Here is a 13247-nt window from a genome sequence, read left to right as displayed (position 1 = left end):
GGATGGAAAGTTTGTGAGGGATAGACTAGGAAGATGGAAGGAGACGGCCGTGGCCTGAAGATACGTACCATCCCGGCATTTGCCTGGTGGAGAAATGGGAAACCACGAAAAACCACTTCGAGGATGGTTGAGCAGGAAATCGAACCCCTTTCTACTCAGTTGACCTCCCAAGGCTGAGTGAACCCCGTTCCAGCCCTCGTACCATTTTTCAAATTTCGTGGCAGAGCCGCGAATCGAACCCGCGCCTCCGGGGTTGGCAGCTAATCACACTAACCCTCTACACCACAGAGGTGGACAAGTTGTAACTTTATTCTGTTAATTAACCATGTAAGTGTGAAGCCTTAAATTTACAGATACATTTTTAGTAACAACAACAAAAACCGATTTGTGCGATCATCAGCTATAATGACCATTGACTGGCGGTCCCTTCAGGGTCGTTATAACCAATTTCGACTGTATACTGTGCCCGGACAACAGTTTTACTATGCGATTTGCATAAATAGCAGGGTCCCGGTCTATTAAAACTCCTGAAAGTTATGTTAGGCCCGCTACACTACAGAAGAGCAAGTAGACGAGTGTTCCTACCAGGTAAGTTTGTTTGCCTTCTTATCTATTACTGTCTAAACATCCAGGCTCTACCGATAACATTTTAGGTTATTACATTATGTGCAGCTGCACAGGTTTCCTCTTAAATGTTTCGATCGATGCACTGAAGTTGGCTTGAATTTCCCATTTATCCCACGAAACTTACACTTTCTGATACAAAAATTAATCAGCTGAAAATGGAAGTTCATGAAGCTCTCGCTTAGGACCGTTTCCAAACTTTACCACAAGAAATAAATAGTCTAGCATATTTGAGAAATGTTAGATTTACCAATCTCCCCAAAAGTAAGCAAAGTTCAGAGTGAATCATCACACTGAAGTCTCAATGATAGGCAAGCCTTTATGTTTCTCAATAGCAAAGTAGAAAAAATTTGCTTTTGGAACACTGTACAATTCTGTACCATATTTCAAACTTACATCTCTATTTGTATCATTACTCTTTGGGTTTGTAGCACAAGAATAAAGGCAAACAAATGTTTCGAAATGGCATGTATTGTAGGGAAACTAAATATCACCAAAACCAAACCCCATGGCGCAAAATCCCTGAAGGGTCTTGACCTACAAAGCAACCACTGCTCACACCGAAGGCCTTCAGATTACGAGGTGTCGTATGGTCTACACGACGAATCCTCTTGGCCGTTATTCTTGGCTTTCTCGACCGGGGCCGCTATCTCATCGTCAGATAGCTCATCAATTGTAATCACGTAGGCTGAGTGGACCTCGAACCAGCCCTCAGGCCCAGGTAAAAATCCCTGACCTAGCCAGGAGTCGAACCCGGAGCCTATGAGAAAGAGGCAGGCACGCTTACCCTACACCGCGGTGCCGGCAAACTAAATATTTACACATACTAAATTAATATGTAATTATATTTGTATATTGTTATAATCGTAAAAAGGAACAGGAATGTATATACATTACTGTCAGTATTACTTTTTTTTTTTCAATTTACGTTACGTCGCACCGACACAGATAGGTCTTTTGGTCACAGTGGGATAGAAAAGATCTGCGAGTGGGAGGGAAGCGACCTTGGGCATAATTTAGGTACAGCCCCAGCATTTGCCTGGTGTGAAAATGGGAAACCACGGTAAACCATCTTCAGGGCCGCCGACAGTGGGGTTCGAACCCACTATATCCTGGATGCAAGCTCACAGTTGCGCTGCACTAACCAAATGGCCAACTCGCCCGGTATTATTATTATTATTATTATTATTATTATTATTATTATTATTATTATTATTATCCTTAAATTAGTTTATATGTATAATCTAAGGGTGGTAGATGGAGAAAGGGCAAGCCCCACATGCACGTAAGTGCCTCCATCTCCACATATTCTAATTATAAAAATAACAATTATAACAACGTTGTAATTATAACAATAATATATCTTGACTAATAAACTTGTTTATATTATAAATATGGAGCAGATTCTTTAAAACTTCGAAGATGTATTTAAAATTGGAAATTGAATACTGTATGCTCACTACAGACGATGATGATGATTATGCACTGTCGAAACACAGTGTTGGAAAGAGTTGATTCTCGCATCAAAAGCGCACAATAAATGCACTGTCTTCATATTCTGAAAATAAACAGTTCGTTTTTGCACGGAAGTCCATTTCCGGTTTATTTGGAGCAAGTCTTTATTTTTAGGTTTTGAAATACCTCATTCCGTCGAGCAATAGCAAGCATATCCCAGCATTTGCCTGGTGTGAAAATGAGAAACCGCGGATAACCATCTTCAGGGCTGCCGACAGTGGTGTTTGAACCCACTATCTCCGAAATAAAATATCACAGCTGTGCGACCCTAACAGCAAGGTCACTTGCTCGGTAAGCTTACCTTAGCATAGGTTCGTATTTGGAAAATTTACCTGGTTCTAAATGAATCTAAGCTTCATAAAATCAATTAAGCCGTGATCCTTAGGAATGTGCTCCTTGTGCTTTATATAGCGTTTATACCGATTGATAATATTGCTTCGTTTTCTACTTACTGTTCGATAAGACTGCGAACGTAAAACTTCACCCTACATTCTAATACATGGAGACTTATCTCTCACAACTTTGTCAGATTTATCAACATTCCAAACGGGAACTTCATGAACAATCCTCGAACATCCCCGAGCGAAATAGAAGAGCGTATTTTCCGAATCTATTTATTCCAAGTATTTTTCCTTATATATTCTTTATCCGAAACCCATCCATCCGATGCATTTTTTTACTAAACCATTTTTTATGAATCTTTTCCAGTTCGCTGATGCCAAATCCTTTCAATAACCCATAACATAGTTGCCATGACACACACGATTAGAAATTGTTCCCTATTTTTCGAAGATTTTCTGTTCTAAATTTCGGTTTAATTTATAAAATTTGTATTATACTATGGATAATTCGGTAATACTAATGACGATAACAGAAAATATCAAATTTTTGGATAGCAAATCGGTTGATGGGGGATAAGTCTACAAGAATTGTAGAACGGTCAGGATTAAAACGCACGACGTAAACGCCATTTCCCTTGCACTTAATGACAATTTCAAAGAGTGTTCAAGGGCAGTGAACAATCATATTTCACATCCGCCCAATCGTGAGAAAGCCGAAGTATCACACTATCTGAAACGATTAGCACGAGAGCAACCAGTCTCTCATACTTTCACGAAATGAGCTAAAGTGTAGCTTTCAGAGTAGTGAGCTTTCTACCAGATAGAGTAAATCTTCGACGTATATTCACATCTATTTACTAAGGGACTTATGGCTGATAATGATCATTTATTACCGGGCCAACAATTTGGCTTCAGTGAAGAGCAATCAAATTTACGAGCTATTCGTAACTTACTTAACGATATAGACCAGTCATTACGCCACACAAAGGGCACATTTCACACTTTCGTGGATTATACCACAGCCTTTGATTCAGTGAACTGGACGAAGCTGTTACAAAACTGTAGCATTTAACGATGGGAGAAAATAAAATCATAACAGCAATAAGAAATATTCTGGCCTACAATATAATAAGAATACAAGACGGAGAATCAACACCGAGGGAAATTACATGGACTTTAATTTAATTTCGTGTGGCTATTTCTAGCCGAGTGCAGCCCTTGTAAGGCAGACCCTTCGATGAGTGTGGGCTGCATCTGCCATTTGTAGGTAACTGCGTGTTATTGTGGTGGAGGATAGTGTTATGTGTGGTGTGTGAGTTACAGGGATGTTGGGGACAGCACAAACACCCAGCTCCCGGGCCATTGGAATTAACCAATGAAGGTTAAAATCCCCGACCCGGCCGGGAATCGAACCCGGGACCCTCTGAACCGAAGGTCAGTACGTTGACCATTCATCCAACGAGTCGGACATTACATGGACTAACGGGGTACTACAAGGAGACATTATGGGCCCTATAATTTTCAACATCGCTATGGTCGACATCACGAAAATCATAGAATAAACTCCCACTATATGTATCTGTATGCAGATGACATGGTCCTAGGCTCTCCTAATAAAGGTGAGCTGCAGATAGCTTTGAACCCCCTGGCGATTTTTTTTTTTTTTTTTGCTAGTTGCTTTACGTTGCACCGACACAGATAGGTTTTATGGCGACAATGGGACAGAGAAGGGCTAGGAGTGGGAAGGAAGCGGCCGTGGCCTTAAGGTACAATCCCAGCATTTGCCTGGTGTGAAAATCGGAAACCACGGAAAACCATTTTCAGGGCTGCCGACAGTGGGGTTCGAACCTACTATCTCCCGAATACTGGATACTGGCCGCACTTAAGCGACTACAGCTATCGAGCTCGGTCGCTGGCGATTTGGGCAGATGATAATGAATTCACAATTTTCACGACAAAACAGCACATATGACATCCCTGAAGGGGGAAGACTGGCAACATAAAAGTCTATGACTTTAAGAGATAAAGAGATTAAGGTGGTTAGTTCCTTCAAATACCTCTCGGAATTACATTACAGTCGACATGCAACTGTTTCAGGCTAGACATTAAGGAAAGGGCAATAGCACCCATCAGAAGAATGTATAACATAGAAAACATCAGCAGGCTTTCACTGCAAATAGCCATAATTTTATTTCATGCTATAATAATCCGAATATTAACATTTGGTTTAGAAATGATTTGGGAAAAGTTGACTGCGACAGACCTAGCTGAATTAAAAAGCGTCCAGTCAAGGTACTTGAAAAAATTGCTATGAGTATCGAAATCAACTCGATGCAGAATGGCGTACGCGCTGACGAGGGAACCATTTTCACATAGAAGACTTACGAATGAAACTTCATTACGTAATACGAAACCAGCAGAGGAAGTGATTAAAAGAAGAAAACAGAAACGCACAGAAATCTCTAGTGATTTCTACACCACGGATGCAATGATCGACAAAAGATGGACAAGTGAGAACCAAGAATTGAGGTCTTCAATGACGCGATGTGAGGACGTGCACGGTTTTCCTCACGAGATATGTAAGAAAGAAGTTCCAAGAACCAAACAACGCATGTTATGCAAGAACTTTTGTGGGAAATACCACATATCGACCTGCAGGAAACGAGAAAGATCCCTTAGTTGACTACAGCAAGGAGTAATTCACTCACCTTATTAGTCCATTATTTTTGATTGCGTAAGTTTTACTTTTTTGGCCATTAAACTGCAATGAAGTAATTACATAATTAATTAATGAATTAATAAGAACTGAGAGAAGAAGAGATCAGACTTAAAATCCTACGCCGTTGGAAGAACTTAACGATATCCTACCTAGATACACTCCTGAGCTATAGAGCGAGAAATTTCTGTTAAGCTATTCTTATACAGAGGAAGTAAACAACGAAAACAGGGTGTGTTCACTCTTGCAATAAATGAGAATTTACAGCGTCTGATGAAGAATGGTTCATTGTTGTTGAAAGAAAAATTGATAATCGCTCCCTGTATTTTCATACAACTGTTTAATGCCATGAGATTTAAGAAAATCTTAGGACACGATGCAGGTGAAGAGAGTAAGAACCTGCCTCTCCTTCTGGTACAGAGCGCTTTGCTCGCAAACAAACCACAGACGCATTACACCTACTATACGTTCCTGAGATCATAAGCATATCACACGACTTATCGTATCTGCAGCCCTACCTGGTATATCAGATTCATGTAGCTTCTTTCATTTGGCACAATCCGTTTATAGAAGAATCGATGCTGAAGGGTTGCAAGAACACGGTCCGGAAGATCGTCAACTGAAGATATAAGGTCGGATCAAAAAGTTCCCAGACTAGCTCTGTAGTGCACCAAACGATGGCAGCACAGGGTTGTATTAGCAGCTATAGTGACCTTCAACCTTGAAAGGCAGTATGCCAGGAGACATCGCTGTAGTAACATGGGGAGTTGTTAGAGTAGTGTTCTTGTGAACACGTGTGTAATAGTAGTCTGTGATTACATCATGGACAGAAAAGTGGAACAAAGTGCCAAGTGAAATTTGGTGTAACTGGACAAATCGGCAACAGATACATTTCTAGATCTCTCTTAAATATACCATTATACATAATTTGGTTCATTATTAAGGTCTGAATTCCATTTATTGAATTTTCAAATATTGTTTCGTGCAACAAATGACTTGGTATGTAGTTCTTACTTTGATTTGTTACAAACTAGCTATATTACCCGGCGCTGCCCAGGAACTTTATCGATTGTTTACTTTTAGGTATTTTATTACCTGTTAATTATGTGTGAGGCGAATTTTTGTAGATTTCGTTATTGTTACGATTGATTAAGAATTATTTTTTACTTTTAGAGTTATGGGCTTGAACCATGACTTAAACGGCATCCAGAGTGCCACGGTGTTAGGGGAGTCTTGCTCCCACGCTCACTTTTTTTCATACACACATTCATTCGTAATTTCGGTTATTTTGGATAATTTCTTTTTCACCCCTTCTAACCCCCGTCCGATTCGGCTGAACTTTGACTTAAAGGCATTTGGAGTGTCACTATTAATCTCAGCGACCGCGAAAACTATAGGTTCCACTGTAATATTCGTCTTTTTTATTACTTTTATAATTAACCCACTTTACACCTCCGCCCAGAGGGATGAACACACATACATCCATAATCTCCCCCATTTTGGCCTTTTTCACACCTTAGTCCCACTTCCCCTGCCAACGGGGGCTGAACTTGAACTAAAACGACCTGCGGAGTGTCACAGTTCATCTCAGCGACCCCGAAACGTATGGATTGGAAAATATTTTCGATTAAGTAACTTTTGTATAACACCCTCCCTCCACTTGCTCCTCTAGGAGTGGCTTACCTCCACAGAGCTTTTTTTCCAGACAGTGCTATGTGTAACAGAACTTCCCCGTGGCCTAGCCTACATTTACGTACGTGGCTATGTCGAACACCAGACCTGTATTCTACCATAGAATCATTGAAGTGAGGTTGCCGTGGTTACGGCTGGTCATTTCTTCATCCATTTCATAGAGCGGGGTAGTGTAATGACAATATTTCCATAATGGTTGGTTTCAGGATCTTATAACATGCTTTTCGGGTCCCGTAAGGCGTAATGGAGTTTCATTCTTCGCGTCATGAGGCTTAAAATGAGCTTTGTCTCGTCCTTGTTTTGGTTCAGATTGGTGGAACGGTATGGATTTGTATAAGGAACGGGCAGATGGACGGACGGACAGACAGACAGACATTCTGCTTTATATATATATATAAATTACTCCATTTTCTAAGCAGTCTGGCTGCTTGACTGAATGGTTAGAGAACTGGCCTTCGGCTCAGAGTGTCCTGGATTCGATTTGCAGCCGAACTTGGAATTTTAACTCAAGATTGTAGCTCCTGAGAGAGCAATATTTCCCTGTTTCGCCGCATAACGCTGTAAGAAAATGATCTGAACTCTTCGGAAAACTTCGACGAATTTGCCGCCGCGTACCGCAGTACGAAGGTAAATATAATTCTTCGAGGCAACAATGCTGTTAGGGGCACGCATTTGTTAGCTTGCATTCCGGAGTTCAAACCCCACCGTCGGCAACCCTGAAGATGGTTTTCCGTGGTTTACCATTTTCAAACCTTACTTCCCACTCCTAGCCCTTTCCTATCCCATCGTCGCCATAATACCTATATGTGTCGGTGAGACGTAAAGCCAGTTGCAAATACATATAAACACTCCATGAAGAACTTTCATTTCTACTAGAACGTGAACTTTCCAGTCGCAACGACCTGACTCGTATGAGCTCTTCTTGAATTACTGTGTGATACTTTTTTTTTTTCTAGTAAACGTCATAGAAATATAACTTTTTACTCAAAATGCAATTTTTTATCTTACTAATGTGCTTTCATGGGAAGTCCGTGACCTTAGAGCGAACCGAGACTTAGTCTCTACAGCAATGCAGGTATTCCGAGTCGCTGCATCTTCGAAGAATCCGGTGAAATGGTGGTAATGATGATGTAAAGATGATGAAAAAGAGTTTGCTTTTATGTGAAAGTCATGCCAATTACCTATAGAATCGTACTGAGGAATAGCCTGACATCTAGTGGAACTATTTGAATTGCTGCTCGTCTGTCAGTTTAGTATACTTGAAAATATCACACATATAGAAGCCGTTTCTTATCCCGTAGACAACGTCTCGGTTCAAAAGTGCTCCGATTATTTTCCTACAGCGTTATGCGGTAAAACACGAATCTATTGCTCCCTCAGGAGCTTGACTGTTGTATTTTATCTGCACATGTTCGAAGCCTCTAGCTCGGGGACTTCGGTTTGTGTTCGTTTTAATACCCTTCTCTTCATTTACATTCAACACACCACATCACCAACCATCATAGGAACACAAAATAGTGAATACATCTTCATATAATGTTGGCATCAGGAAGAGCATCTAGCCGTAAAACTTGGTCAAATCCATATCAATAGCCGAGCGCATTAAAGTGGTAGAAAAGCTAGGAACAATAAAACTCAATTTTCAAAGAATTTAGTAGGGGATGGGTAGGGCTAGGTCCTAAGAATTTATGAGGACTAATCTATAGGTTATCACCCAATGAATTCATTGTCTTTCACATTCGGATCGGATGTCTTCAGAAAATAAGCGATGTGATGCTTGTAATATAATACAAAAAGTATTCTACAGGAATGCTTTGAATATTATTTTAAATTATAATAATGAACGAACAAGTTGAGGCCGATATTGCTGACGTAATGCTTATGACGTCATCACAAGATGGCGAACCATATAAGGTATGTGTTTGGCGGTTGGCATTCAGTTACAAAGAATAGGAAAAAGAACGAATATGATCAATGAGGAAAGTTTTCAACCCAACGCAGGGTTCAATTAGGAACCATTTTGAAGATGTCGTATGGAGGCAAGTGAGGTGTCACTTCACTTTGTCTTGACGAGGTCTAAGAAAGTACCAAAGAAATTTAAATCTTAGCTCAAATTATATAATCTTCGTTTGGTGACCGAAAACCGTCGAATTTTGGCATACTTTTCAAAAAATCCAAATACGTGACTATTCCGTCTCTTAGACTACGTTCAGGAAGACCATTCTGGTTAACATTTCCTGCTCTGCGCAAATAGAAGGTCATAAGGAAAATAAACAAGGACATAACTTGAAAGACATATGGACTAAAAAGCGGGATCTCGTAGATGGAAAAGGAAATAAACGGGGAGGAAAGATGCTAGGGGGAATTTGTAATTCTCTACTTGGAAGTATATTTGAAATTGATAAAATAATAAACAATAAACACACGAAGTAAAACAGGAAGTGTTACTGATAACAGGAAAGCGAAATAACTAGTGTTGAGAATTGACTTTGTTATAATAGACGGCGTATTAAGCAAACTGGGGAATGAAGGAGTGTTTGAGCTTGTGGAAAATTTTGAGATATTTGAGAAACATGGATGCCGGAAGGGAAGATCTTATTGTGGAAGAGGTATGTTACGAGAAGTGTAATGAAAAGAAAGAGAAGGGCACAAGGGGAAACTCCTGGAGAGATGTCACTTTTGATAAAGGAGGATATTAATGAGGTAGAAGAATTACCTAATGATATGTAAGATATAGTTTGGATAAAGCTCAAACTGGAAGGTAGTAAACAGAGAGATATATGCATACCCTTTCTATACAACCATCCTCTACGTTCACCATATATGAAGATGAATTTTTTAAGGATTTATTAGAGGAGATTAACTTAATGAGAGGTAACTTCGAAGAAGCAGGAATTTTTATGTTGCGATATTGGAATGCACGAATTGGGGAATCAATTCCAGCATATTGTAAAGAAGTAATAGAGCCAATGAGAGGTATCAGAAATAGTCGGGATAAAGAGCGTAACGTATATGGGGATAAACTCTTAGAACTATGTGCCGCAGAAAATCTATATGTTCTGAATGGATGGTGGTGGGAGATGAAACGGGAAAGCTAACAAATATCACAACGCACGGAGGCAGGGAAATTGATTTGGTTGTGTGTACAGGAGATATTTTAGAAATGGTAAAGAAAATAGAGATAAGAGAATGGGCCGAATAACATCATTCCCCGGTATCTGTTACCTTAAGGATGTATGAGAAGGTGCAGGAGAAACGTAATATTGTAAGAACAAAGAGGATGACAGAATAATGAAATAGGTTCATATTTAAGAGGAGAAAAGTCACAGATAATTAAGAGTGGAATAGAGGTAGGGTTATTGATTAGTAATGTGGACCTAGCGTTATAACTAGTAGGGAAATCCCTTAAGATCATAGCTCAAGTAAAAAAAGAGCAGAATAATAATAAAGATAACGGGAAAGGATGGTATAGTGAAATGTGTAAAACTAAGAAATTGGAGGTGATTAGAGCCCTTAAGGCATTCAGGAAAGAGGGTGAGCCTGAGGTTCGTGAACAGCATTGTAAACTATTAAAGGAATACGGAAGTACGAGGGCAACAGGAGACGAAATTAATAAACATATATTATAAAAATAATCATAGCGATGAAGTATGGAATAGAATTAACAAACTAAGCAGAGGGGATAGAGGTTATGCTAATGTTAAAATTTCCAATGGAGTTTTGGTTGATTATTTTTCACAAATTGTTGGGAGGTCACGATACTTGGATAAACAATAGAACGTGTATGGAAATCTCGACGGATCTGTAGATTCATATCCCCTGCTTAGAAGAAGAAATATTATAATATGAGGTTTTAGAAATGATAAGAAAGGTCAAATATAGGAAAGCGGGGGTTTAAGTGGTATAACAAATGACTTTTGGAAAGAAGCAGGCAAAAGTCAACATATGCTGTAAATATTAGAATTGTTCAATAAGATATTTGATTCTTCGGAATTTCATAAGTTATGGCAGAGCCCAATTTACAGAAAGCGTGGGGAGAGAAGTAAGCAAAGTAACTACAGAGGCATAACACTATTGGTCTCACTAAGTAAATTATATACAGGAATTTTGGCAAATAGACTGATGAAATGGGCGGAATTATTTTCCATCCTCTCGAAATATCAGAGAGGTTTCAGGAAAGGTATAATAACAGTAGACAGCAGGAAAACTATATATAACGGCTATAGATTTTTTTTGCTAGGGGCTTTACGTCGCACCGACACAGTTAGGTCTTATGGCGACGATGGGATAGGAAAGGCCTAGGAGTTGGAAGGAAGCGGCCGTGGCCTTAATTAAGGGACAGCCCCAGCATTTGCCTGGTGTGAAAATGGGAAACCACGGAAAACCATCTTCAGGGCTGCCGATAGTAGGATTCGAACCTACTATCTCCCGGATGCAAGTTCACAGCCGCGCGCCTATACGCGCACGGCCAACTCGCCCGGTGCTATAGATTTTGAAAAGTTCTTTGACACAGTCAGCAGGGATGCATTGGTAACAAAATTATGCCTATTAGGAGTGTCTATAAAGATGATGCAAGAGATTGAGGCGATCTGTGGAGGGGTGCAATGTAGGTGATGGGGTAGTATGTGGTAGATGGCCTTATAGAACGCGCCCTGTTTAACTGGCCGGAGAAGGTGTTACCCCGGTACAAATATAAAGGCAGAAATATATAACAGTAAATTAAGTGAAGGAGAAAGAGTGTTTTGAATTCCTAAACAAGCTTAAATAAAATGACTCGATTATGATTATCTTGACTGATCATTTACTTCCGTAATGAAACCTCTATCATTGATACTTATGTTGAGGTTAGTTTGTTGATGATTATGTCTCGTGATTTCAATGTGCAGCTAGTCAAGTTGGCAGCAGTGATGAGCCATTAAAAATTAGAATAGGGCGGGGATATTTGGTTTTTAACGTATAACCGTGCGTAACGAGTACTATACAGTAGTGAAAATGAAAATTACATGTAGACAAAGAAAATGGTCATCCATGTTGATATTTGAGATAGGAATGATGGCAGTTATGTACGCACACGATACTAGTTTCAGGCTAATTGGATTGTTCATACGGCCCTCCCCACATAATTGCTCACAAGTAAACCACCTTTGTTAATGAAGCCCAGAAGAGCTTAATTGACGTGTAGCCTGTGCTTGTGAAACAGGCCTCACCGGCGGGTTCGAAATGTTATGAGCAACTATGACTGGTTGAGAAGGCCCGATAATTGGTCTGCATGAGGTCTGTAGCTGCGCGTGTTGGCAGAGATGGGTGTACGGAACAACGTATATGACAGCAGTGGGCAAATGAATAGAGGCATGCTCAAAGACCTGGGATGGCAACACACAGTGGACATCATCCACATGTCACGGACAGGCTACAGAACAACACACAAATTCGAGCTACTGTGGCACCACACAATACGCGACAAATAATTGGTAGTCGTCCGCGTGCAGATCCCGTGTCCCTGCAGCAGGTCTTCCATTGACCCCATAACATCGACGTGCAAGGCTGTCCTGTGACAGGACACTAGATTCAGCTCATGACAAGGTTACATGAATTATCGAAATTCAGCCGAATCAAGATAGTGAATACAAGATCGACAAGACGCTCAATATCTAACCTGGAAATTTCAATAATCCTAGTTCCACTGCGCTACGTTTGTACCAGAATTATCACCTTGAAGGTACTGTAATTCTCTCTCCGCAGCAGCATGTCTGATTGCGTTCGACTAATGATGCTAACCCGCGAGTCTCATCAGATTTTTTCGTGATACGGCAAAACAACAGTCAGAACACTGACGCATTCGATTGAAGAGGGATCACACGCATATTAGTTTCTATCTCTTTCACTCGTTTGTGGAACAGGAGCAGAAGGCCCACTATTGCAACCTTGTGAGCATATTACTGGGAACAGTAACTCACCTTGGCATGTGAGGTGACTAACTGGGCTGTGGGTGGGCTGACGAGAGGCATAGTGTCGTCTTCAGCGGGGAAACGCATTTTTTGCCTTGGCAACAATGATCGTCGCAGTCATGTCCAAAGGTGCTCCACGGAGAGGGGTCGCTCGGATCTTACTGTCGAGAGTGACACAGGGACAACCCCAGCCATTACTGTTCAAAGAACTACTGGCTTTCATGTGAAATTACGATTAGTGATAGTTGAGGGCACAACGACTACTCGACAGCATATGGGTCAGCATTGTCAATCTTGTGGTTGTTCTCTGAACGTGACTATTCCAAATGAGTACTTTAGTAGAAAAATGCCCATCCTTACACTTCAGGCATCTCTTGGTGGATATATTTTCTGATGTCAATATATATACCG

The 13247-nt window shown here is 40.4% G+C and overlaps 1 protein-coding gene across 1 annotated transcript in view; it reads right to left on the bottom strand.

Annotated features, from left to right (window-relative positions):
* Nucleotides 1-12923, bottom strand: part of LOC136879328 (tachykinin-like peptides receptor 86C) — a 1256628-nt gene extending 1243705 nt beyond the window's left edge. Inside the window, exon 1 of the mRNA XM_068229069.1 lies at nucleotides 12846-12923. Within this exon, the coding sequence (XP_068085170.1) occupies nucleotides 12846-12923 (78 nt within the window). The remainder of the gene's footprint in view (nucleotides 1-12845) is intronic.
* Nucleotides 12924-13247: the final 324 nt, after the last annotated feature.

The sequence above is a fragment of the Anabrus simplex genome, chromosome 8 (assembly GCF_040414725.1).
Source record: "Anabrus simplex isolate iqAnaSimp1 chromosome 8, ASM4041472v1, whole genome shotgun sequence".
Lineage (NCBI taxonomy): Eukaryota > Metazoa > Arthropoda > Insecta > Orthoptera > Tettigoniidae > Anabrus > Anabrus simplex.
This window is presented reverse-complemented; position numbering and strand designations above follow the sequence as displayed.